The sequence below is a fragment of the Gymnodraco acuticeps genome, unplaced genomic scaffold, assembly GCF_902827175.1.
Source record: "Gymnodraco acuticeps unplaced genomic scaffold, fGymAcu1.1, whole genome shotgun sequence".
In the NCBI taxonomy this organism is placed as follows: Eukaryota; Metazoa; Chordata; class Actinopteri; order Perciformes; family Bathydraconidae; genus Gymnodraco; species Gymnodraco acuticeps.
In genome coordinates, this window is record NW_022991375.1 from 2,259,815 (window position 1) to 2,287,788 (window position 27,974).

Below are 27,974 nucleotides of genomic sequence, written 5' to 3' on the forward strand. Positions count from 1 at the left end.
TAATCTCTTGGTAAATCCTAGAGAGTTTTTCCTCTTCAATATTCATCAGAGATTGAATCACAGAACAAAGCTTTGTTAAATATAATAATCTGTGGAAGGAAATATCCTGTTTGATGAAAGTCCTGCAATGTATGACTAAGAGTCACAAATAGACATGCTTGTTTTAAATAGATCAAAAGACAAAACAACTGTCTTAAAGGATTGGTAGATGTGCATGTTTTACCCATGAAACATGTTGTGCTTTTTTATTCCAGGCAAAAATATGAAAAACGATATGCAACATATAGAAAATTAGAGTTCAAACTTTCACGTAATCTGATTTATGCAACTATATATTGTCTGAAACCTTTCACAGTTATGATGGAGACAAGCTGATTTATAAACAAGCTTGTTTAATGACAGTTGCTTCTGTATATGACACAACACATGGGCCCATTCTCCCAGACTATGCATCACATGAGAGAGAAGGATTACATAACCATGCCAAATACTACTTTTTTTATTGCATCTTTTCAAAGAATACTTTTATAAGGCTATACATCTGGCTAGAAGAGGGGGAATAGTTTACATGGGAACTTTTGTAATATCTTTCTTTTTATTATATCCATCTTCTCAGACTGCAAATCCATTTTATGAGGGGGAAGGAGAATATTGTTTGGTGCTAATCTGAGATATGAAAAGCTCCTCAGGTTCAGTTTAGAAGATGACACAGCCACCTTTTTCCTTGAAGGGGTTCTTATCCTCTGCAATGCCTTTGAAAAGGACGTCCTCTTCCTCTGCAGCCTGAATGTATGCCTTGATTTCCTCACAGCACTTAGATGTCTAAAGTGAGCAGACAAAGGGGTTGAGACAGTGTTAGACATGTAGTAAATCCTGGTAGAATGAGTTGCAGTTTGTATAATTGCATTTAAACAGGTTGACAATTATACGTTTTTGCTTGTCAAGGATTAAAGTCTGACAACTAAATGTCTTTACTGAGGTCTTTAAAAAACATGAAGACAGTAACATAACATCAAGGGGGAAACACTTACCAACCACCTTTCCAGTTTTATTTCAGTTTTAAGTTGGTTTACTTCCATTAGAGCCTTGTCCTTGTCTGTCAGGTCGTCCATGTTTATGACTGGCATTTTCTGAAAAAAAAGAAACCATTTTCTGCCAAATCCTCACTGCCATTTATAAACACATTTATGGAATAGAAATTCACTTACGGATGTTTACAAAGAGCAGTCCTTCTCCCTTGAAATCCAGTTGAAGAATCCCTCTCCTCTCCCTCAATCTGGGTTATAAAGTAATCTGCAGAAACAATCCTAATCCTCTAATCTGATTAAAACAAGGCCCCTCTGATGATCAAGACAGTGTCTGATGCTTTTAAACAGGACAATTAATTACAGGTGTCTGTTTTGAGTAAAACAAGAAGCTGTATATTGCAGATTACATTTAGATGTAGCTGTTTTTTATTCTGTTTTCTCTCATATAAAATGGGTTACTGGTTTTCTTCATGTATGAGGTCCCTTTGATAAGAAGGATAATCTGTATTAGCCTTCACCTGTCAAGGTGGATGCACATCTTCATTTTATTCATGACTGCACGCCAGTTCGTAACATCCTGCAACAAACAAGTGGGTAGATGCACATTATTTGAAACCAAACAGCTATATTTTATCATACATTTTTACCTAAATTGACAGATAATGCTGCTTTCAAGTCTAAAGAATGGGTACTTTGAACATTTTAAAGGTGCAAGACATTACTGTTTCCTTTAAATAATGTAAAAGGCGGCAGCAATTATTAGGCAAAAGAAAATAACATATAAAGCACAAGGCTGGAAACGGAGGCGACTGTGAAACCATCAGAGTGTGTGTGTGTGTGTGTGTGTGTGTGTGTGTGTGTGTGTGTGTGTGTGTGTGTGTGTGTGTGTGTGTGTGTGTGTGTGTGTGTGTGTGTGTGTGTGCGTGTGTGTGCGTGTGTGTGCGTGCGTGCGTGCGTGCGTGCCTGCCTGCCTGCCTCTGATCCAGTCAGACGGGTACTAGTGGGAACTTGGCAGGATTAATCAGACAAGTGAAATGTTAATGTTTCACAAGAGTGTCTGTCCTTTAAAACAACGCAATAAAGTCTGTTTAACAATTACAAAGATTATTTGGGGTTACCGTGTACATCATCATGATCATCATCATCATCATCATAATCATCATAGCCTACTCAGGGACCAGTGAAGACCGAGGGGAATTAAACTTCTCTCCATGTGTTGGTTTTAGTTGTGAGGAATACGCTGTTAGTCACAACATATACGCACTATTACAACGTAAAAACGAGTCTCTGATGTCAATAAGTGAATTCATCACCAATAATCGGGTTAACATGAAGTATTCAATGAGTCATTGAATCTCCGCCCCTCAAGTCCATGACTGGAAACACTTCACAAAGCTATAAAAAGGGATGTGGCTGGGATGGTCGTCAAAGCGGAAAAGTCTGGAGTTAGAGCAAAAGTTGCACAATGGAGTTTTGCACATTAGCGCTGTTTACACTGTTCTCCTCGTTTTACAACGTGTTAGCGTTGTCACCAAAAGGTAAGCTCACATCATGTTTTATCGTTTCTTCTGTAGTTTGCGAAACTCTTTTTAACACTTTAAAGTCCTGTTGTCCATAATATAACTTCCTGGCTGCGTAAGACCTACGGATCGCCAGTTTGGCGGCCGTTACGCACAGCTTCTTTACTTCGTATTTAAACAACAATGTATTTGCTGCTTTCAGCTGTGAAGTGTCTCCTTCAAGTGGACGAAGGACCTTGCAGAGCGGACATTGAGCGTTACTACTACAACACTATCACCCAAAAGTGCGAGATTTTCTACTATGGAGGGTGCCAGGGGAATGGCAATAATTTCAGGAGCTATCAGGAGTGCCAGAAATCATGTTTCAGAATCCCAAGTAGGTTCTCACTGTAATGATGGTGCTCACTTCTGTAACTTATTAAATATGTGCTAAAGGGTGTGGTTTACTCTTTGTATTGTATATGATAGTGTACGACTGCTATGACAGTTATATTATAGTATAATGTATTCAATACTTTGAGTTTTTCTCAGGATGCTCTGATCCTAACCTAAAATGTGGCTCTTCTTCTTCTTCTTCTTCTTCTTCACAGAGGTTCCACAAATCTGCAGGTTCCCTAAGGAGGAGGGAACATGCCGGGCCCTCTTTAGCCGCTACTTTTTCAACATGACCACCATGCAGTGTGAGCCCTTTTATTACGGTGGATGCCAGGGCAATTCCAATCGCTTCCGAGACCTCACATCCTGCAAGGAGTACTGCAGTCCAAAAAAAAGTTAGTATACACTTTGTTTACTTGTTCTGCCACTGAGTAATCCTGGAGTGAAACTCACTTTATCCATCTCTTCATGCGTGAAAACCAAGATACAAGACATGATTACATTCTTACAACAGTTTGATCTATATTGTTTAGAAAGAAAGAATATTCAAGGTGAACTTAATGCATTCACTGTGTGTGAAAAAAGGGCTTCTCCATGCCTTTGTGATGCACCATGTCTTATGTCTTGTGTCTTATTTTTCAGGTGTTCCTGTGCTCTGCCTGGACCCTCTGGACAAAGGCAGCTGCTCTGCTTCAATTCCTCGGTTTTATTACAACACCGCCACCAAGATGTGTGATGAGTTCATCTACTCAGGCTGCGGAGGGAGCAGCAACAACTTTGTCACTAGGCAGAGCTGCATGGACGTGTGTGCTAGAAGTGAGTAACCGGTGAATGCATGCAGTGAACTGAAGACGATAATACAAGGAAAGTTTGCAGAATTAATTAAGTAGTAATGACTTGGATTGCCAACTATATTGCTAAGTCTATGTCTTCATCAGAGGAAACCAAGGAAGATCTGACTCTTGAATTTGATGAATTATGAGAAAAGAATGAAAGGAATTGTAATTATAGGTGATCACACTAATCAGTTTTTTTGTTTCCAGGAGGCAAGAAACTCACAAGCCAAGTCAAAGGTCGCCGCAAGAGACGGAACAGAAATAATCGCATCACCTTCTTGCAGGCGTAGATATCTGACGCTCGAGGACTCTGACTCGGACAAGCCCTTAAAGGAAACTAACATTTATTAAACTGACTTTTTTTAACCAGCTCTTCTTTGTTGTGACTAGAAGAGTTGTAGGGGCACATTTCCACTGTATTTGTATGTAATATGAGCAATTTCAAATGTGATTTATATGAAGGTTGTTACTGCACTAATGTTCCTGATGGTGTTTTTTGATACTGTATGTATGTTATGTATGTTTTGTAATGTAATACATTATGACGATGAACATTTACTGTTTTATAAGCACATTTTTTGATAAAGATATACAGATTTTTATGAAGTATTGTGGGGTTTTTTGTACTTGAATTCTGCTGATTGTGTTATTTTAAAAATGAACTCAAAATGTGTTGCTTATTACTTCTTCAAAGGGAGCACTTTTAGCATAAAACCTCCAGGGGGTATATCTTTATGAGTTTAAACAAAGCATAACAACATTGCAACCAAAAAGAAAACAGGCTTCTCTGGTTCCTTCCTTTTCTCACAGTCACGCTCAGTGTATCTCCAGGCCTCTTCCATTCCTTACTAATGCTGCTGTCTTCTTATCTGGTTATACTTCGCCAGGCACTCAGGCGTATCTCGTCGCTTCAGCATAGCCTTGAATCAGGAAGAAAGAAAACGTGACCGTGGCAGGTTCATTAGAATATTTTCGCATGTTTAGAGAGGAAACTGCAGGTTTTCCTAATAATGTTTTCACAAATGACAGTGAAAATATATTGAATTAAACACCATTATAAGTGTGAACGGGATGCACGCATGCACAAAGCATAGTTAGCTAATGAATGCACCGATTTTCTGCTATGCTCACTTATTAAATGTGTCTTTCCTTTGATCAATATTACCAGTTTTCAGGATAAATCAAATTGCTACAGAACCCTATTAAGGTCACGATGCTATTAAATCAAAGTATTCTGTTTCCAGAACTGGCCTAAATCTCTGCTCTGTTTCATCCTATAATAGAATAGATGGTGCACTGTGTGATTTTTCAGACAATAAATATTTATGGAAGATATAAAAGGAAATTGCTAGCCCATCTATCTTGGATATAAATATCAATAAAAGCTAATACATCTGGTCAGGACCTTTGCTATTACAGTAAGAACCAAAGCTAAATCATATAGGCTCATAGAGATATAAGAGAGGATATCATCCTACTCAACTTCTCTGTCTTTTTGGGGATAGAGGTTAAGCTTTTGTGACATACTGCTCTTTTAGGTAAAGTTTTCTTAACTCCAGCAACTTTTCAATCATTAAATATACAATTGATATATATTTAAAGGGTTAGAAAAAGCTAATCCCTGATACAGGTCAGCGATAGGTTATTCAATTAAACATGATGATCTACTACGAATATTATTGTAACAAATATTTTGTTAGGTATAAATAAACCTTGCAGTAACATATTCTCACTGTGTATTTTAATCACCAATGACATGACGAATGTTTGAGATGGTACAGAAGGACACAGCTGGTTAACTTTTAATTATAACAAAGTTCTTTCTAGGGCCATTAATGGATGGCGATACTGACCGCAAAAGATCTGTTGTAGTGCAGACTCAGAGAGCTCGAGATGAATTGTTCCTGCTCTGGTTATTTTATTAGATACAGGGCATTAGGCAGCATAATTCTGTCCCTCGATGCAGATTAATGCACGTTTACATTGAAACATGCTTCTCATTAACAACATTAGATTAATTGATGTAGGATGTTTGACCATTTATCAGACGGAAATATTGTTTTGTTTAAGTATACTCATTTTAAAAGAGGGTATGTGTATATGTCTATTAACTACTAAACACTTTCTGGACATAAACTTTGCTAATGTATCATTTGTATGAACATATATTGCTCTTAAGAGACATTAACATACTGTAGGACGCCCCCTGGTGGCAGATGTACATCTCTAACAAGACCTAAAAACAGCACATCTGATACTTCTATTTTGGGGTTTAGGTACATAGGTATTTGTAAATAAGCAACTCTTCAAGTAAATCGTTTTCTGAATGCTTTCATCAAACTAGTAAACTTCAGAAACAACAGATGTTGCAGCCTGTACACAGAGAATTTGAGTATATTGGAGCAGCCCACTCCATGCAGCTCAGGTGTTGACTCAGCACAATATATTATACTATATATACTACAATCAGTGTCTGTGGGTGGATCTGTTTTCTGAAGTGAGTGCTGCCTTCAGAGTAATCTCACGCTCTGGCAGTGTGAGAATATAAAAACCATCGGGTGGAGATCCAGCTTCACTATTTACAACGTCCCTCTCCTTTATGGCACGTGGCCAACTCATCTTGTGTTTCTCATTTAAGGAAACTGACATTGGAAGATGGTCAAGCATTAATTGAATATTTTAGATGAAAAAAATCAAATGGTATTTCCTAAAAACCAACAGTACCAAAAGCTGATTGTTTTTGCTTTCAATCAACCTTTCAAATAATGTGCCTGTGTCCCCAATGCCAGAAACAGGAAATCAATGTTTCCATTTCAGTTATGACATTATAAGAAAAAACAGCCTGGTCAATATATTGATGGGTAACTTTGTTTTTGCTCATAACAGGATTGGATCAGTTTATAGAAGTTGGTGCTAAATGAAAATAAAGGTGAGATATATATGTTCCTTTATATATTCTGTGTGTCCACTAAATAATGGGTTCTCTACCAGTTCAACCGAAAACTAAATATATTGAAATAACCCTTTTTATTCTTTACATTTAAAATATTATGTGTAGCCCTTTCTAATAGTGTTTTATTTAGTTTGTCTCTATCTTCACTTTTGCTGTAACAATGTAAATGTCCCCTCTGTAGGACAAATCAATTCTGACTCTGAAAAACACATAAGGTCGGCAAAAAAGCTTGTCTAGTCTTGTATAAATATGTTTTTTCTTCTGCTTTCCTATCCTGTATTTGATCTCTTGTCCCTTCAGATTCACAATTAACTTCTTGCTGCATTTAATTGGCAGTACAACTGTGTTTAAAGACACAATCTGCTGATAGAAGCTGGTCACCAGGGTAATAAACTGCATGCAAATGTAAGCGACTTCATATTTTTTAAAATGCTATGTTATGCTACGAAATTCGTTATTATTCCGCCGGGTTATTTTGCACATCTTCTTCTCCCACATTCCACATCGCAGAAACTCCGTTCAAACATCAAAACGTTCAGCTCGGTCGGGAATCGATGGCTATTACTTTTCTTATTCTAACTTTCATAATTCCAGAGATACATCCCATAATACATCACATTTTGAACATGGAAGTCAATGGAGAAACTCTTCAGACTTCAACAATCTTCATGCAACTTCAACTGCTCCTTCATACTTTCACTCAGAAACCTCATTCCAACTTTAAAATGTTACACATCTTTCTGACATTATTCGTGTAACACAACTTTTAAATCTGATTCTTACTTTTACAGATATTAAACATTGTTCAGACCTTGGTAAAGAGGCCTTCTTCAGATTTAGAGTGCATGATGTCACAGCTAGAGTGGAGGACAGATTTAATTTTGCCTTCATATTTTCTTTTAAATCTGCCATAATTCCCAAACCCTACATTCCTGAGACATAATGTTTCATGAAAAACGTAGGAAAATACCTCATAGCTTGAAAAGTAAATCAAAATTAAGTAAAAAAATTAAACAAAATGCCTCTTGAGGTCATGAAGTGACAATCAATCAATCAATGTTTATTTATATAGCCCAATATCACAAATGTTACATTTGTCTCAGTGGTCTTCACAGTGTGTACAGAATATTAGTATGACAATACGACACCCTCTATCCTTAGACCCTCACATCGTACAAGGAAAAACTTCTGGAGAAAACCCACAGTTTAAAGGGAAAAATGGGAGAAACCTCAGGGAGAGCAACAGAGGAGGGATCCCTCTCCCAGGACGGACAGACGTGCAATAGATGCCGTGTGTAAATTGAAAAGATAATACATTTGCAACATAGGTAGTCCAAATGTTTGGAAATGCATGTATGTATAATAGGAAGATGAATCCACAAGGATATCCATCCAGGACCTATGATCCAGGACCACAGCCACGACTCAAGATCCAGGGCTCGCGATCCAGGACACAGGACCGCAGGATCATCCATGTCTCCGGATCCCGGCGTATATAGACACCAAAAAGAAAGAAATTTGGGGAAGCTGGGTTAATCGGAACATGAGAGTACACAGGTATAGACAGAGAGAAGGAAGAAGTAAGATGTCCCCCGACAAACTAAGCCTATATCAGCAAAACTAGGGGCTGAATCTAATCAGCCCTAACTATAAGCTTTATCAAAAAGGAAGGTCTTAAGCGCACTCTTAAAAACGGATAGGGTGTCTGCCGCCCATACACAAACTGGAAGCTGATTCCACAAATGTGGAGCTTGATAAGAAAAGGCTCTGGCTCCCATTGTACTTTTAGAGACTCTCGGAACAACCAACAACCCTGCATTCTTGGAACGCAATGCCCTAATAGGACAGTAGGGTATAATGAGTTCTTTAAGGTAAGATGGCGCCTGCCCATTAAGGGCTTTGTAGACGAGAAGAAGAATTTTAAATTCTATCCTGTATTCTATAGGGAGCCAGTGTAAGGCAGCCAGAACAGGAGTAATGTGGTCCCTTTTCCTAACTCTGATTAGTACACGAGCTCCAGCATTTTGAATCAGCTGAAGCGACTTGACTGACTTCTTGGTACACCCTGATAATAAGGAGTTACAATAATCCAGCCTTGAAGTAACAAATGCATGGACTAGTTTCTCTGCATCGTTTTGAGGCAAGATATGCCTGATTTTTGCAATGTTACGTAGATGGAAGTAGGCGGTCCTTGAAATTGATTTTATGTGGGCGTTAAAGGATAAATCCTGATCAAACATAACACCAAGATTCCTTACAGTCTCACTGAAGGCCAAATTAATGCCATCCATAGTTAGTATATCTTTAGATAATTTGTTTCGTAGATTCTTCGGGCTAAGTACAATAACTTCAGTTTTGGTCGTGTTTAACATCAAAAAATGTAAGGTCATCCACGTTTTTAAGTCCTTAATGATGATTAATTTCATCAGGCTTGATTGATAAATATAGTTGAGTATCATCCGCATAACAATGAAAGTTTACAGAATGATTCCTTATAATATTGCCTAACGGAAGCATATATAATGTGAACAAAATAGGTCCGAGCACTGAGCCCTGTGGCACTCCATGGCTAACTTTGGTTTGCGTGGAAGATTCATTGTTAACACGTACAAACTGAGAGGGTTCAGATAGATAGAACCTAAACCAGCCTAAAGCAGTTCCCTGTATGCCAGAGATGGAGTACTCGAGTCCTGGACTCGGACTCGAGTGCCGATTTTTGGGACTCGTGACTTGACTCGGAGTCGCGCACTGATTGACGCGACTCGGACTCGGACTCGTGAATTCTCACGCACGATGACTTGGACTTGGACTCGGACTCGAACACAGGTAATGATGACTCGTACTCGGACTCGGCTCGGACACTCCTTGGATGACTCGGACTTGGACTCGGACTCGAGCAAGTTTTCTCTGGAGTCTGATGTCCTCTGTGTCCTGGCGTGTGCACCTGCGAGGCGAGTTCACGTACTGGGGGCGCCCCCGCTGCTATACCAGTCTAAAGATGTCCAGAGACACACCCCGCATCATGCTGTATGCTTTTAAAGATTTCGTTTCCATATTGGGAAAGAGCAGCGCAAAATGCACATTATGTGGACAGAAGATAGAAGAGAAGACTGGGACAACGTCGAATTTCAATCGACACCTTTCACGGCGGCACCCAGAAAAGTAAGTAGAAATTCTATTGTTAGCTTGCTAACCCACGTTAACGTTAGCCACTAAATTGACTCGACAAAGGTTTTAAGATGTCGGGTTAGATGGAGGTAGGGGTTGATATCACATTCTAGGGACCAAGTGCAGTTTTATTGTCTAGATAGATACTGTTAAAAAGCTATACATGTCCTTGGTGATACTGCAGATGATGAGTAGCCTAGCCCTAGCCTACAATGAACGTGAAAATTAGAGACTGAAAATGATCTCCGTCACGGAGGCTCCATAACACATTACTCTAAGGATGGAGTTCATCAGCGACGTGCAGTCAGGGGAGGCAGAGCCTCACCTGTCATACTCATAGACTGGCCATACTACAATGTAACGGAAAAACAACTAAAGAAAAACTAAATAGTAATAATAATAAAATGTCTCCACTGATCTGTGTTGTAAGTGTGATTTCTGTATGATTCCAATCGCTTTTTATAGTCAAAATCAGCAAATTTGCCGAGCTCCGCTACAACTACATGGGAGCGATGAGAAGTGAGGCAGGGACGAGCTCTGCCTCTCGTAAGCCCACAGTAACTTGCTGGAGCGCGGGCACTAATTTAGCACGGGCATTTATTTTGTGAGCGCGCTCAAGCCAGTTACTGTGGGGTGAGGTGAGGCACAGATGAGCTCTGCCTCACCTCAAAATGCGTCACCCCACAGAAACTGGCTGGAAAGCGGGCACTAAGCGCATGCCTGTTACCATCTCACTGTAGGTCACCAATGTAATGTTTGTAGATCCCTTTATTACATTTATCCTCGCCATCCATAGTCTCTAAATAACTTATTTCACGTATATATGATATTTAGGCTCGCCGTACAACGGCAATGAAAAAAGCACCAGGGGAGGCAGCCATAACCTCTGCCGCACTGAAGGGGGCGCACGTGAGCCCACAGGTCCTTGTTGCTACTGTTATTCTACGCAGAGACGGTATAGACGCGAACAACAAGCTAGACTTTTGAAACTAGAGGAAGATAAGGAGGACTTTTACAAAAAAGTAATAGAGATTGTTGTCCAGAAGGATAGCATGGACTTCATCCTCAAGTCAAGGTAAGACCACAATTGTAATGAACATGGGATCTTACTAAGAAAGAACAATCCAATATTTAGATTTTGGGTATCCTTTTGTTGAACGGTCTGTTTAAAATGAATCGAAACATCAGACCAAAAAAAGCTTTTGAAAATAACGATATTCGATTAAGGTCAGAATATAATATTTGTAAATCTGACTCTGAAAGAGTCAGTGCCTCACCAGCCATGAACCTCACCGCACGTCACTGGAGTTCATATATATTTATATAGGTAGGCTGTATTGAACACTATCATCAGAGTAATGTGATCAAATCAATAAGTAAAGATTCAGCCGATAACATGAAAGCACATGGCTACTTAACATGCAGAATTGTGCATGCTAAGTAGCAATGTGTTTTCTGGGGCTTAATCTTGTAGAGGAGCAACAGCTACATTTCAACACATATATCCACTAAGATTAATACATGAAGACTTGTGACTCGGACTTGACTTGGACTCTTCTTGGGTGACTCGGACTTGGACTCGGACTCGAACACAGGTAATGGTGACTCGGACTCGACTCGGAGACTCCTTGGGTGACTCGGACTTGGACTCGGACTCGACTACGACTCTCCCTAGGTGACTCGGACTTGGACTCGGACTCGAAGAGTGGGGACTCGAGAGTGACTTGGACTCGTGAATTGGTGACTTGACTACAACACTGCTGTATGCCAACTAAGTGCTCTAGTCTTTGCAATAGGATATCATGGTCGATAGTATATCAAATGCAGCACTGAGATCGAGCAAGACAAGAATAGAGACAAGTCCCTTGTCTGAGGCTATTAGAATGTCATTTGTGACTTTAACCAGAGCTGTCTCTGTGCTATGATGTGTTCTAAAGCCAGACTGAAAATCTTCAAATAAATCATTGTTTTTTAAGTAATCACACAGCTGTTTTGCGACCGCTTTCTCAAGAATTTTTGAGAGGAACGGAAAATTAGAAATAGGTCTATAGTTGGCTAAAACCTCTGGATCGAGGTTGTGCTTTTTAAGAAGTGGTTTTATCACTGCTACTTTGAATGATTGTGGAACATAGCCTGATAATAAAGACATATTCATAATATTTAATAAAGAAGTGCTAATTAATGGAAAAACTTCCTTCAACAGCTTAGTTGGAATTGGGTATAACATGCACGTTGATGGTTTAGAAGAGAGAATCATTGAATTTAATTGTTCAAGGTTAATGGCTGAAAAGCATTCTAGTTTACTATCTAGTGTAATATTACAACTTACGTTTCCGGGAGCTGTTGATAACACTATACTGGTCAAAGGCAAGAGGTCATTAATTTTGTTTCTAAGAGTAACAATTTTATCGTTAAAAAAGCACATAAAATCATTACTACTGAGTGCTATGGGAATAGAAGGCTCAATTGAGCTGTGGCTCTCTGTCAGCCTGGCTACAGTGCTGAAAAGAAATCTTGCATTATTCTTATTCTCATCTATTAATGAAGAGTAGTAGGCTGCTCTCGCTTTACGCAGTGCTTTCTTATATTCATTGAGAGTAATATGCCACATTAAACGAGATTCTTTAAGTTTAGTGGCACGCCATATCCTTTCAAGTTGTCTCGACTTTTGCTTTATTTTGCGGGTTTCGGCATTATGCCATGGAGCTAATCTATGTTGTTTTATTTTCTTCTTTTTCAAAGGAGCAACAGAGTCAAAAAAAATTCGCAGCGCATCTGTAGCACTATCAACAACATGATCAATTTGGGGTGGTGTACATTTTGTATAAGTTTCTTCCCTTGCATGCAGACATGCCATCGAGTTAAGTATTGGTGGACAACAACTTTCAACATGTCTCCATTAAACCCCATTGTAAGTTCAGCCTCATCTTTCCCCACCACAGCAGCCGCACACCTTTAGTTAATCTGCCAAAAAGGTCACATTATTAACCAGAAAGTACACCAAAAGTACACTTCAGATGCTCAAGTTCCTTGACATGCTTCACACTTTGAAATTTCACAAATATCTGTTACGGTTCTTCAACAAAACGTTCACATGTAAGAGGTTTATCTCTCATTCAGAACAATGATTACTGATTACTGCACATCACCATGGAAACCTTTGATCTCTGGATGTCGTTAGCTCAAATATAAACACCTGTGTCATGGAACACGATGATGTCATAACTCAAACTGACATGCTCAGAGCAACAGACTTCAGATAATGGTTAATGGTCCTGCCCTCAACAGCTCTACGTGTCAATTATGGGGTGTCATCATATGCCGTTTCCATGGAAACGCATCGCTCGCCATAAAACACGATGTCGCTGTAACTCCAATGGACACGGTCAGATCGTCCCCCAAACTTCGCTTGTATATCACCGGTCCATGCCTCAACAGCTTTACGCCAAATCTGAGATCTCACCATAGGCTGTTGCCATGGAAACGCATCCCTTGCCATTAAACACGATGTTGCTGTAGCTCCAATGGACACGGTCCCGTCGTCCCACAATCTTCACCTGTATATCACCTCTCCATGCCTCAACAGCTCTACGTCAAATCTGACATCTCGCCATATGCCGTTTCCATGGAAACGCATCCCTCGCCATAAAACACGATGTTGTCGTAACGCCTATATGAAAAGGGTCAAAACAGCACCACACTTCAGATAATGGTTAACGGTCCAGCCCTCAACAGCTCTACGTCAATTTTGGGGTTTCATCATATGCCGTTTCCATGGAAACGCATCCCTCGCCATTAGTGCTGCGTACCGGTACGCCAAACCGGTACTGGACTTGTAAAAAGTTTCGGTTCAAGTCCGGTTAAAACCGGAACGTCGGGAACCGGTACTTGGACTCGCAAAAATACTAGCACTTACGTATATTCTCATTTTTGTTCTAAACCATCTAAAACCTTCCTGTAAGGATTTGCAGTACTCCCTCCTTCTGCTTCCCTTTTTCTTTGTTGTCTGTCTGTCTGTCTGTGTTTGTCTCCCGGGCTGGGCGTGGCTGACCTACTTCTGGTTCCCGCCAATTCATCTCCGCAGCTGCTTCTCATTCATCCTGATCATCTACTCATCCACACCTGCTTATTAACCCGGTCTCCTCATCCAGTCTTCACCAGTTCGTCGTCAAGATTACACTGAACCCATCATCACCTCCTCCGCTAGCCACGTCCAGCCACTTCCTCGTCAGATTCATCCGCTCTCCAAGCAACCAGCTCCAGCCTGCTCGCTCCCCTCAGCTCTTAAACCCCTGCTCGCCACACTCCTGTCCGGTAGGACAAACTCCTGCTCCAACCTACTCGCTCTCGGGAGTGTAAAGACACAGGCTCAACCCTCCTTTCATCTGCCTGGCGATAATCCTCAGCTCACTCCGGAGCCTCGGCTGAGGATCCCCATTCCCTCGCTTTTTTATCCCCTTTCCTGGACTATATTAACAACAGTTAGTATCCCCTGTCACGATTTGTAATTAAAACCTTTTGCTGCTAACTCCTGTTTTTCTGTCCGTGTTTGTATTGTGGGTTCAGTCCTGAAAAGCGATCACGGAGCTTAACAGAACGAACTGGTCTTAAAATGAACCCCACAAACACCGGACCGGATTCCTCCACTGTCCAGCACGCCCTGTCTCATCAAGGCAATCTTTTGGGTCAACATGAACAGTTAATCTGTGCGTTGGTGGACAGTAACCAATCCATGGCTCAGCACATCTCTAACCTGGCTGCTCAGATCTCCGACCTGACGGCAGCAGCTATAACTCCTGCCACCTCTAATCCGCCTCCAGTACCCACTCCATGTCGGGATTTCCCCATCACCGACCCTGAGCCGTTTCATGGTGAGGTGGAGAAATGCAGAAAAGGTGTTTCGCCAGCGCCCCCAGTCTTTTTCTTCTGATGTTACCAAGATAAACCATGTGTTGAATTTGCTTCGTGGTAAAGCCTTAACCTGGGCTAAGGCACTGAGTTCATCAGTGGATTATGACTCCCTTTCTTTTGGAGTTTTTTCTGAACAACTGTCTTTAGTTTTTGATCACCCTGACTATTCTGGCTCGGCTGCCAATCGTCTGCTAAAGATACAGCAGGGGAATCGGACCGTGGCAGATTACTCCATTGAGTTTCGTACACTGGCGGCAGAAGCCCGATGGGACGAGGCGGCTCTAAGGGCAGTGTTCGTTAAAGGATTAAAGGAGCAACTGAAGGACGAGCTGGCTGCTCGAGATGAGCCAGCAGACCTTCAATCCCTGATTTCTTTGGTTTCTCGTCTCGACAGTCGGCTAAGGGAACGTCGTGCGGAGCGAGGACAGCGTCCACCAAATGCCTTTTCCAGTAAGCCGAGCTATCCTCCCAGAAGTGCTCCCTTTGATTCCACACCATCTGCGTTTTCCTCGCCATCTCACGTGGCCACCTTGGATAAGGAGGAAGCGATGCAGGTGGGAGGTGTAGGATTATCACCTGAGGAACGCCTTCGCCGCTTGAGGTTAGGAGAGTGCCTGTATTGTGGCAAACTGGGGCATCTCCTTGCCGGTTGCCCTGTCCGCCCAAACGCAGGCGCTCGTCGGTGAATTTGGGGGTCCTGACGAGTACACTTCCTACCTCAATTATTGCCCCTACTTTGCGCCGTTTCATCATACCTGCCAGACTCTGTTCCAACTCTCAGACCTTGCCCCTTTCCGCCCTCATAGACTCTGGTGCTGAGGACAGTTTTGTGGACCTGGAGCTTGCCAACCAGCTGGGAATTACATTGGAATCCTTATCGGACCCCATGACTGCTTATGCCTTAAATGGCCAACGCATCTCTAGGGTGACCCAGCAGACCTTACCTGTAACTCTGTTTATTTCGGGTAATCACAGAGAACAAATCCAACTCAAGGTCATTTCCGCTCCATCTACCCCGTTGGTTCTTCTTTACCCTCGGCTTCGCGCTCACAACCCTCAAATTGATTGGGCGGGAGGAAGGATAATTGCTTGGAATCAGAAGTGTCACCTTAACTGTTTGCAATCAGCTGTACCTCCATTTCCTGCTAAACCAGTGTCTGCTCCTTGTGATTCTTCTGAGGTGGATTTATCTGGCGTACCTGAGGTTTACCACAATCTGGGGGAAGTTTTCTGCAAGGATAAGGCTCTTTCTCTCCCTCCTCACCGTCCATATGACTGCCCCGTCGAATTTGCTTCCTGGAGCGCCGTTACCAACAAGCAAACTCTATAATCTGTCCCGGCCTGAGAGAGAGGCCATGGAGAAATATATCGGTGATTCTCTGGCTTCTGGAATAATCCGTCCTTCTTCCTCCCCTCTGGGTGCAGGGTTTTTCTTCGTGGACAAGAAGGATAAATCACTATGTCCCTGTATTGACTTCCGTGGATTGAATAACATCACTGTGAAGAACAAGTACCCACTTCCCCTGATTAACTCTGCTTTTGAGCCTCTCCAAGGTGCCACCATCTTCTCAAAGCTGGATCTCAGAAACGCTTACCACTTGGTTCGGATCCGCCAAGGTGATGAGTGGAAGACCGCCTTTAACACTCCCCTTGGCCACTTTGAGTACCTCGTCATGCCCTTCGGACTCTCAAATGCCCCAGCAGTTTTTCAGTCCCTGGTGAATGATGTTTTGCGGGATTTCCTCAACCGGTTTGTTTTTGTTTACATCGACGATATCTTGATCTTTTCCAAGAGCCTGGAGGAACACCAGAATCACGTTAGCCAGGTTCTACAGAGACTGCTAGAGAACAAGCTGTACGTCAAGGCTGAGAAGTGTGAGTTTAACCAGGAACGTGTCAGCTTCCTTGGATTTATCATCAGACAAGGCAGGCTGGAGGCGGATCCTGGAAAGATTCTCGCTGTCTCTGAGTGGCCAGTCCCCACGACGCGGAAGGAATTGCAGAGGTTCCTGGGGTTCGCCAACTTTTATCGCCGGTTCATTAAAAACTTCAGCAGGATCGCAGCTCCACTCTCCAGTCTCACTTCCATCAAGGTCAAGTTCTCCTGGACCTCTGAGGCTAACGAGGCCTTTCTCAGACTCAAGTCTCTGTTCACTTCTGCTCCCATCCTCATCCAGCCGGACTCCAGCAAACAATTTGTTGTTGAGGTTGACGCATCAGACATCGGAGTGGGCGCTGTACTGTCTCAGACAGCAGGGCCAAACAACAAGCTTCACAGTGTGCTTTTTTCTCTCGCCGTCTCTCCCCTGCGGAGAGAAACTATGATGTGGGCAACAAGGAACTGCTGGCAGTGAAGATGGCTTTGGAGGAGTGGCGACACTGGCTCGAGGGCAGCGAGCAGCCATTTCTGGTTTGGACGGACCATAAAAATGTGGAGTACATCCAGTCAGCCAAGCGGCTGAACTCCCGACAAGCTAGGTGGGCTCTCTTCTTCGGCCGCTTCAACTTCTCCCTCACCTATCGCCCTGGTTCCAAAAATATCAAGCCCGATGCTCTGTCCAGATCGTTCTCGTCTGGGAGTCCAGTAACCTCTGAGTTGTGTTGTGGGAGCCATCACCTGGGAGATTAGTAATTCCATTCAAGAGGCCCTTTTGGAACAACCCGACCCAGGAAGCGGTCCGCCTAACCGTCAGTTTGTTCCCGACTCTGTTCGTTCCCAAGTCCTGCAGTGGGTCCACAGTTCCCGTTTCTCGAATCATCCCGGTGCCAATCGAACACTTTCTCTCCTCCGAAGACACTTCTGGTGGCCTACAGTCGACAGGGACACTAGGGAGTTTGTGTCAGCTTGCACAACCTGTGCTAGGAACAAGGCCTCCCATCAGAAACCCGCTGGGCTGCTACAACCCCTTCCGATCCCTAGTTGACCCTGGTCACATATAGCTTTGTCTCCGGTCTGCCTCCCTCTCAAGGGAACACAACCATTCTAACAGTCGTCGATCGTTTCTCTAAGTGTGCACACTTTGTTTCTCTACCCAAGCTCCCTTCAGCCCTGGAGACCGCCAAACATCTTACCCAGCATGTTTTCCGTCTACACGGTATCCCAGCTGACATTGTCTCCGACCGTGGTCCACAATTCACATCTCAGGTTTGGAAGGCTTTTTGTCAGTATCTTGGAGCTTCAGTTAGTTTAACATCTGGCTTTCATCCCCAGTCCAACGGCCAAACTGAGAGGGCAAATCAGGACCTGGAGTCTGCTCTCCGCTGTGTGGCCAACAGTAATCAGAGGACCTGGAGCTCCCATCTACCGTGGGTGGAATACTGACATAATTCCCTCACCTCATCTGCCACAGGACTCTCACCCTTTGAAGCCTCTCTGGGATACCAGCCACCCCTGTTCCCCGAAGAGGAGAGTGAGTTAGCTGTTCCTTCTGTCCAGCAACATGTCCAACGTTGCCGTAAGATCTGGAAGGACACCCGCTTGGCTCTCCTCCAAACTTCCGCCAGGAGTCAACAGTCGGCCAACTGCCGTCGACATGTTGCTCCCCCTTACGCCCTTGGACAATCGGTGTGGTTGTCCTCCAAGAACATCCCCCTCCTCACCGAGTCCAAGAAACTGTCCCCTCGGTTTATTGGTCCCTTCCCCATTGTGCGACTCATCAAACCCTCTGCTGTCCAATTAAGGCTCCCCAGAAATATGAGAATCCATCCCACTTTCCATGTCTCTCAAATCAAGCCAGCTCTCACCAGCGACCTGTGTCCTCCGGCCGTTCCCCCTCCTCCCCCCCGTGTCATTGATAACCATCCAGCCTACTCCGTGTGGCGTCTCCTGGATGTTAGACGCCGGGGTAGGGGTCTACAATACTTGGTGGACTGGGAGGGCTACAACTTGGAGGAACGTTGTTGGGTTCCTCGTTCTCGAATCATGGACCCAGTCATGGTCAGGGAATTCCACAGGGCCCATCCTGACAGGCCTGGTGGTCGCCAGGAGGCTCCCGTTGAGGGGGGGGGGGGGGGGGTACTGTAAGGATTTGCAGTACTCCCTCCTTCTGCTTCCCTTTTTGTTTGTTGTCTGTCTGTCTGTCTGTGTTTGTCTCCCGGGCTGGGCGTGGCTGACCTACTTCTGGTTCCCGCCAATTCATCTCCGCAGATGCTTCTCATTCATCCTGATAATCTACTCATCCACACCTGCTTATTAACCCGGTCTCCTCATCCAGTCTTCACCAGTTGGTCGTCAAGATTACACTGAACCCATCATCACCTCCTCCGCTAGCCACGTCCAGCCACTTCCTCGTCGGATTCATCCGCTCTCCACGCAACCAGCTCCAGCCTGCTCGCTCCCCTCAGCTCTAAAACCCCTGCTCGCCACACTCCTGTCCGGTAGGACAAACCCTAACTCCTGCTCCAACCTACTCGCTCTCGGGAGTGTAAAGACACAGGCTCAACCCTCCTTTAAATCTGCCTGGCGATAATTCCCAGCTCACTCCGGAGCCTCGGCTGAGGATCCCCATTCCCTCGCTTTTTTATCCCCTTTCCTGGACTATATTAACAACAGTTAGTATCCCCTGTCACGATTTGTAATTAAAACCTTTTGCTGCCAACTCCTGTTTTTCTGTCCGTGTTTGTATTATGGGTTCAGTCCTGAAAAGCGATCACGGAGCTTAACACTTCCATAGAATCGAGAAATTTGCGCTGAGAAAAGACGAAAAACATCGTGTCGGCTTCTGATATGGCGGCCATTATTGAACTCACGAAGTCTCGCAACTGCTCGCGAGATCTGTGTGACGTCAAGGGAAGCTAGCGATGTGATTGGCTTAGACATAGTGTCTTGAATCTTGACAGTCCACAATCTCCTCACTGTCCGAGTCACATAGATGATAGAACTATGTATGACATTTGTATCAAAATTGTATGTATGTACACTGAACAAAAATATAAATAAAACACTTTTGTTTTTGCTCCCATTTTTCATGAGATGAACTCAAAGATCTAAAACATTGTCTATATACACAAAATAACCATTTCTCTCAAATCTTGCTCACAAATCTGAAAAAATCTGTGATAGTGAGCACTTCTCCTTTGCCGAGATAATCCATCTCACCTCACAGGTGTGGCATATCAAGATGCTGATTAGACAGCATGATTATTGCACAGGTGTGCCTTAGGCTGGCCACAATAAAAGGCCACTCTAAAATGTTCAGTTTTATCACACAGCACAATGCCACAGATGTCGCAAGTTTTGAGGGAGCGTGCAATTGGCATGCTGACAGCAGGAATGTCCACCAGAGCTGTTGCCCGTGAATTGAATGTTCATTTATCTACCATAAGCCGTCTCCAAAGGCGTTTCAGAGAATTTGGCAGTACATCCAACCGGCCTCACAACCGCAGACCACGTGTAACCACACCAGCCCAGGACCTCCACATCCAGCAAAGTTTTAGGGATTTAGACTCAGTCAGCTCAGGGACTGTTTGGTTACTTTAGTTTGGTAAATGAAATAAATGTTTGAAACAGTGTTTGAGTTGATTATGAGTTTATTTTCAATTGATAATTAGCTCACAATAAGTTCACTTTAGTTACTCACACAACTTGACACAAGCCATGGGTTCAGGTCCAGACTTATAAGTCCAGACCTGAACCTGAACCTCTGGACTTGAGTCCGGACCTGAACCTGAATATGAGTCCAGGTACGCAGCACTACTCGCCATAAAAGACGATGTCGCTATAACAGACGATGTCGCTATAACTCCTATGAAAATGTTCAAAAAGTGCTCAAACTTCACATGTGTGCTAACAGTCCAGCCGTGAAGACATCTACGGGACAGTTTTGAGATTTCTTCAAATGCCGTTGCCATGGCAACACAATGCTCGCCATGGAACACGGTTTTCTCATAACTTCAGTGAAAATGCTCCAAACGGCCCAAAACTTCATAGGTTTGGTAACGATGCAGCCATCCACGCATCTAAGCGTATTATGGGATGTCATCAAATGCCGTTGGCATGGCGACAGATCATTCGCCATCAAGTTAGTTCAAAAGTTTGCAGTTCAAATATTCTGCTGCTTTTCCAAGCTTTTTTACTTTCTTTTCTTCTCTCATCACACATTCAAGCCCCCAGTGTTCATGTATCATTTCAATCTAAATTCTTCACTTTCTTCTTACACATTACATTTCAGCATAGCAGTTTAGCGTCAGCTTTTCAGCATAAAGCATTCCCACTAGCAATTTCTTCAGGAATTGCAGCATTCTCTAGTTTAAGATACATTTCTTATCTGTAGTTTGGTCTTTTTAAACTGTAAAGCCAACAGGTCACCCCCTCTTTCAGGTAACATTGAACATCTCCATCTCCCCCCCCTTTCCTTTCCTCTGATTGATGTGTCTGGTAATGTGAATCTTGGCTTTTCTCCACTGACCATCAGGCTGACATTTTGTTGTCACTATTGTCCAAATCGTACGCTCTCTTCACTGGTCTTTACTACAAAAACCATCCTGTGCTTCTGTTGTTTCACAATCCCAAATAGCTGGCAGCAGATGACTCATTTTGCCCTCACCTTCCCGCATATCTGCCAGAATCTTTTTCCATCAAGGTTGGGAAGATTAAAAGCGATTTGAGCAGAACGAACAAATACAGTTGCCTATTTTCCATAAAGCCATGATTTTTCTCCTCCTTCCGGCACAGTTGAAAAGCTCTGAAATAAGATAAATAAAAATAAAGATTTAAATCTGAGCGGGAGGTTCTTCCTCTCTGCCTGTGCGCTTCAATTACCAGCTTCCAAGAGGTCAAAGACTTCATACAAAGCTCCCTTTCAGCACTTCTCTCACAGTGGCACATTGGCACATTTGAATTTGAAGCTTAATAATGGGTTTTTAATATATATTCAATTTAGGAAAGCTGACTGTGATGCCCCTGTGGGTTCATCAGTGGAGAGGGTGTGGCTGTCCTGTCTTGGCTGCATTGATTGCAGTGATTGCATTAACTCAGGGCACCTGGGTCTGGTGCTCTGCAGCTATTTTAAAGCCTCTCTGCTCCTGTCTGCTCTCGCTCTGTTTTCCTGCAGGCACCCGGCTCTGATGAGTATAACCAATGTGTTGAATTGACCAGTGATGTGCAAATAAACACCTTTACCTACCCGTTGACATGTTGTGTCTCCTTTTTGTTGTGGCCTTTTGAAGCCAGGTCGCAACACTGACCCACCATATGCTGCCCACAAGAGTGTTTAACAGGAGAGGTGAACATTGCCTGAGTGAGCATGTTGTATGCAAAATCTGAGAGAGGGACAAATCTGTCCTTTAGGATACCTGCTGAAAACTTTATTATTATGATTATATTATTAAAATTCAATATAGATTGGTGAGTGAATAAGGATATGAGCAGACTCTTATTTCAATAGAGATGAGAATTATAATAACCAACTGATCACACTGCCTAGACGAGTTTCACTAACTTAAATGTGGTGCCTGAAACACCTCCATTGGACTCCTTTGTTTACTTCCGTAACATAGTGACATCACTATGTAACTCTCACGATTCTATTGGAGCTCCAACTCATTATACATGATAAGCTAAGGGGCGGGACATATCTAAGCGGTTGACCAATCAGAACAGAGCCGGGCAGCTAACCTATCAGAGCAGACTGGGCTCTTGCTTCAGACAGAGGGTGAAAAGAGGTGCTGCAACACAGGCAGTATGAGAAAAATAAAGAGCTTTTTGAACATTAAAGCATGGAAACATGTCACAGTATTGGAACAAAATACAAATATGAAACTGAAAGGAGTGCATTTCATGTACTTCTTAAAGAAAAGGATATTCGATAATATAATCCACACAGTAGACACAAGCTGCCAACACATTATCAGTTATCAACCCAGCACTCTTAAACCAATGCTACCTGAGTACAGCAGAAACATGCTGACATGACATTTTCTATTATAAAGTTGAATGTGTTAGCAGTTGCACAGTACACATCCAGCAGATACTTGGCAACATCATCACTCAGTTGGAGTTGAGTTGTTGGACATATGCTGAATGTCATTGCAGTGTTCGAACTTCTCTTGAGTTTCTGTTTTGGTATTCATCAACTCCTAAGGGAATTACATGGTTACATGCTCCACTATGTTAACAGTCACTACCTTTTCTGTCAGCTGTTTGGTGCTTGGCAGGTTGAGGTAAAAGTAGTGAAAGTTAACCAAATGATGGTCTTACAATAGAGACATATGAATATAGCTAATTCAATTTTCAAATAATCTACACTGTATTAGAATTCATAAATGTTCTTTCCATAATATTGTTTCATCTTTCATGAAGCTGAGCAGCAGAGTCATTATGTCATTTAGAGACGAATAGCAAGGCAGCCATGGGATCTTCCTGGAAAATAGGCATAATTCCTGACTCACTCCTCGAAATCTACATAAAAAGCAGACAATTAGGAATGTAATGTTACAGACAGTAGACAGTCTGTTATGAACGGAGTCGGACAAGAATAAGGTTAGAGAGATGTTTGTATTTTTTTTATTGGCTGTTTAGAGACTTGTATCCAGGTGTAGATAAGTGGAAATAAAGAAACAAATCTGTAACTAAAAAAGAAAATGTATTGGCTTTCCTTCTCCAGAAATCAGTGCTACCAGGAGATTCACATTATTTGCTCTATTGCAGGGTTAATCCAATCAATTTATGTGTGCAGATATGCCTGTCAGATATAGATGACGATACTTATGTTGTTGTCATCTTTATTTGTCCACTCCTGTCCCCCTCTCATCTTTTCTGCTGGTTTGTTTGCAGATCTCCTGGCTTTAGAGATGACAGCCTCATCAAGTCTTTCACTGTTATAATGTGTTATAAGTATGCAGAAACATGTACAGATTTTTCTGTGCGCTTGATTGTGTATTTTTTGATAAGGGCAAATAAGTGTTCAATTTGTGATGACAGGAACTGCAGACAAACAGCTGATGGTGTTGTTAGTAAGTGTATATACAATTTTGTGCAACAAAAATACAAAAATTAGGAACACTTCCTGTTTTCAAGATACTCCAAAGCTGTTCTGTTTTGTACATCACCAGCTATCTAAATGGTAAGCCTGACTACCAGGCCTCAAATTACCAATCGACCTGCTAGGTGAGTGCTTTCTGCTCTTAGTGGTCTTGTTATAAACATAATGTATGGGTGCTGCCTTTATCAAAACCAGCGGTAATGAGATAACTTGATGAGTTTGAGCATCTGTTTTTTGTCAATTATTGTCACAACATTTAATAAAGACTTCTGTTAAAATGTCCTTTGTACGGTGGCCCTGAAGTGCAAGACACCACAGCATTTCACAAAACACTACAGCATTTCACAAAACACTACAACATTTCACAAAACACTACAGCATTTCACAAGACACAACAGCATTTCACAAAACACTACAGCATTTCACAAAACACTACAGCATTTCACAAAACACTACAGCATTTCACAAAACACTACAGCATTTCAGAAGACACCACAGCATTTCACAAAACACTACAGCATTTCACAAAACACAACAGCATTTCACAAAACACTACAGCATTTCACAAAACACTACAGCATTTCAGAAAACACCATAGCATTTCAGAAAACGCAACAGCATTTCAGAAAACACCACAGCATTTCAGTAAAAACCACAGCATTTCACATTGGACGGAAAGGGTATTCCTTTAGGGAGAACACTTCTTGTTTGTGATTGGACCGAGCCAGCCAGAGAAGCACTGCTGTGATTGGTTGTTTTTGCTGTCAGCATCCGACAGCGCAACATGTCCACTCCCAACACATCAGCCGTTAGCTGTTAGCACACAGAGCTCACAGCTCCTCATATCTGTTCAGAAACTGGACAAAATGTTGACCAAGGACCAGGAGTGGCTGGATCAAGTTAGCTACCTAGCTAGTAGCTAGCACGTTAGTTAGCATTACAGCCTTGTCATTTGTATTAGCCTTAATATGAAGTAACATTAAGTAACCCAAATTGTTAAACAGTAAGAGTCATATTTCGTGAACCCTTTGAAGAGTACTGTCACCGGTGTGATCATTCTATAATACACAATTTAAGCCCGGGGGAGAAATGCTAACGCTAGCATCGGCGATCGCCGATCTTTTCTACTCCATGCTATCTGCACAAATGGTTGACATTAAACATTAAAAAGACCAGGCAGTTCAGAGAGAATCAAAGGAAGGCAGGCAGGCAGCTTTGCATGACATTCTTCTGGACATGTTTCATTGTGGTGATAGTGAGGGTAGTCAATCGTTTTGTTGACAAGACAGTAGTGACGGCCATCTTGGTGACGTGTGTTGTTCTGCGAGACCAGAGATGTAGTTCATTGAGCGTTTCACACAAACAAATGTGTTACTTCACAGTTTTACGACACATTTATTTATTTTTGACTGGCAAAATTATCTTTTAAATTGACAAACATCATATGTGTAATTCGTGGCACAATTCAAACGGGATCGAAAGATAATCTTTCTCTCTCCATTGACTTAAATACATATTTTTTTCCAAATAAGGTCCCATGGAGGTCCACCGGAAGGGGAGGGACTTCGCCACTCTATAGAGAGGCGAAGTCCCGCCCATCTACTTCCGGTCCATGGGACCTTATTTCGGAAAAATGATGTATTGAAGTCAATGGAGAGAGAAAACGTATCTTTCGATCCCGTTTGAATTGTGCCATGAATTACACATATGTTTGTCAATCTTAAAAAATAATTTCTGAAGAGTTTATCGCCGGCCACTAGAGGGCAGCGTCTCACTGCTGTCACTGACCGGATATGCCGTGCTCTGACCCGGTACAGAGCCATATAATAGAATGGCTATGGCTATGGCTATCTATTATATGGCTCTGACCCGGTAGTGCCGAGCGGCCATTTTAGTTCGAACATTGTTCCTTCACTCCACCTCGAGTTGAGACGTTCATCCACTCATTCATGTAGGATTGTTTCCACTATTGTTTGGTGTGTCTATACTTTGTGTCGTTGTATATTTGTGTTGTGTTGGTGATGACATACATGGATGTAGTACTTTGTCAGCTTATCTTGCTGCATTGCTCTGTTTCAGGGTGTCGTCATCCCTGTCAATAAACTACCGAAACTGACATTGAGGAGTGTGTTTCTTCAATTTCCATGTCAAAAAAGTCCCAGTTTGTCTTAAAACTGTTGAAATATAAGACTATGAAAAATACGCAACTAGAAAGACTACAAATCCCAGAATCCCGGTCCCACATGCTGGCTCTTACGGAACCGACTAACTCCCCTTGTGTGTATGTACAGCTCTCAACATGCCCAGAGTAGTGATTTTCACCTCTTTTAATACTTTTCGCCTCATTCTGAAAGAAAGAAGTGAAATGTGCCAACGTGATGGCCGTCTTGGTGTGTGGTGCGAGACGGGATATGTAGTTCATTGAGCGGTTTCACACAAAAAAAGTGTTACTTCACAGTTTTACGACACATTTGAATTTTTTTGACTTGCAAAATTATCTTTTAAATTGACAAACATCATATGTGTAATTCGTGGCACAATTCAAACGGGATCGAAAGATAATCTTTCTCTCTCCATTGACTTCAATACTTTTTCCGAAATAAGGTCCCATGGAGCTCCCCCGGAAAGGGAGGGACTTCACCTCTCTATTCAAACAAGGCGGGGGGGCGGGGCGTATCTCCATGTAAATCGAAATCGGATCGATCAGGCTAAACTAACCTGTAGCTGCTCCGTCCACATTCACAACAACGTCATACAGACATAAATAAAGCAGCGACTGTATTCGCCATGACATAGACAGTCTGTGTTTTGTATATGTTTAACTTTTGTCCAGTTTCTGAACAGATATGAGGAGCTGTGAGGTCTGAGTGTGTGCTAACAGAGCGGCTGAGGTGTTGGGACATGTTGCGCTGTCGGGTGCTGACCAATCACGAAGCGTCATTTCTTGACTGGCAGCAAAAACAACCAATCACAGCAGTGCTTCTCTGGCTGGCTCTGTCCAATCACAAACAATAAGTGTTCTCCTAAAGGAATACCCTTTCCGTCCAATGTGAAATGCTGCAGCGTTTTGTGAAATGCTGTTGTGTTTCTGAAATGCTGTAGTGTTTTGTGAAATGCTGTGGTGTTTTCTGAAATGCTGTAGTGTTTTGTGAAATGCTGTGGTGTTTTCTGAAATGCTGTGGTGTTTAGTGAAATGTTGTTGTGTTTAGAGAAATGCTGTAGTGTTTTATGAAATGCTGTGGTGTTTTCTGAAATGTCGTGGCGTTTTCTGAGATGCTGCAGCGTTTTGTGAAATGCTGTGGTGTTTAGTGAAATGTTGTTGTGTTTAGTGAAATGCTGTAGTGTTTTATGAAATGCTGTGGTGTTTTATGAAATGTCGTGGCGTTTTCTGAGATGCTGCAGCGTTTTGTGAAATGCTGCGTCGTTTTGTGAAATGCTGTAGTATTTTTAAAAATGCTGTTGTGCTTTCTGAAATGCTGTTGTGTTTTCTGAAATGCTGTGGTGTCTTGCACTTCAGGGCCACCATAACTTTGTTTTCATCTTACCTACATTCACTTTAGAGGTCCCACTGCTGACAACCATGCCACTTTAAAGTCTACAGAGCTATTTACAAAAGTCGATCCTAAATATCCAGCATGTCTTCAGATAAATCCAGTTCTCCTACACTAAAAAACATTAAAAAAGGCTGTTTCCAGCTTGATAAACAGAAGAGGGAAAGTGTGTCTGCACTCACCTTACAGGTGCCCCTGGAGTTGTCTTTGAAAACAAAAAAGTTGTACTCACCAAAATACATTGTATGTATCCTTGATGTCAAACAAACGTGATGAGAGCATTCTTTTCCCATGAAATATATTAGCAGTTGAGTTTTTCTAAGTATTTAAATTCAGCGTTGTTTACATCCATGTTTGTTAGTATTCTTCTTCTCTCCTTTCTTTGCTGTTGCAGGACATTTTGGCGTGTTACTGCCACCTAGTGATCAGTGGAAAAGAGTCACACCTGTATTGAGGCACGTGTTAAACAAAATGGGGAACAACTCGTTGAAAACAGCCCCATAAAGCTAGTGATGGTCTGAAAAATCCTCTTATAACCATTACTTATGGATTTAAGATTATGAACAAGTAGTGATGTGTGATATCACAACTAAAAACCAATCATGGTTCTCAAGGAACATATATAAAAAAGTTATAATAAATTTAAAGTAG

General features: G+C 42.4%; 2 protein-coding genes across 5 annotated transcripts; one reads left to right on the forward strand and one right to left on the reverse strand.

The window, feature by feature from the left end:
- Positions 1-316: 316 nt before the first annotated feature.
- On the reverse strand, positions 317-27,685 carry gngt1 (guanine nucleotide binding protein (G protein), gamma transducing activity polypeptide 1). 4 transcript variants are annotated; one of them, XM_034241061.1, is made up of 6 exons: positions 27,556-27,685; positions 4,568-4,679; positions 1,547-1,605; positions 1,209-1,307; positions 1,032-1,130; positions 317-822 (listed from the first exon to the last, which is right to left on the reverse strand). In XM_034241061.1, exons 5-6 carry the CDS (start codon positions 1,125-1,127, stop codon positions 697-699), a joined length of 222 nt encoding a protein of 73 aa, XP_034096952.1. In that variant the 5' UTR covers positions 1,128-1,130; positions 1,209-1,307; positions 1,547-1,605; positions 4,568-4,679; positions 27,556-27,685; the 3' UTR covers positions 317-696. The 4 variants fall into 4 exon arrangements, with proteins under 4 accessions (XP_034096952.1, XP_034096954.1, XP_034096951.1 ...); XM_034241063.1 differs by having other exon boundaries at positions 1,209-1,605; positions 4,609-4,679; XM_034241060.1 differs by lacking the exons at positions 4,568-4,679; positions 27,556-27,685 and adding an exon at positions 3,097-3,212.
- On the forward strand, positions 2,414-4,361 carry tfpi2 (tissue factor pathway inhibitor 2). The gene is made up of 5 exons (XM_034241059.1): positions 2,414-2,566; positions 2,751-2,924; positions 3,139-3,318; positions 3,566-3,739; positions 3,967-4,361. The coding sequence occupies exons 1-5, from the start codon at positions 2,494-2,496 to the stop codon at positions 4,047-4,049; spliced, it is 684 nt and encodes a 227-aa protein (XP_034096950.1). The 5' UTR covers positions 2,414-2,493; the 3' UTR covers positions 4,050-4,361.
- Positions 27,686-27,974: the final 289 nt, after the last annotated feature.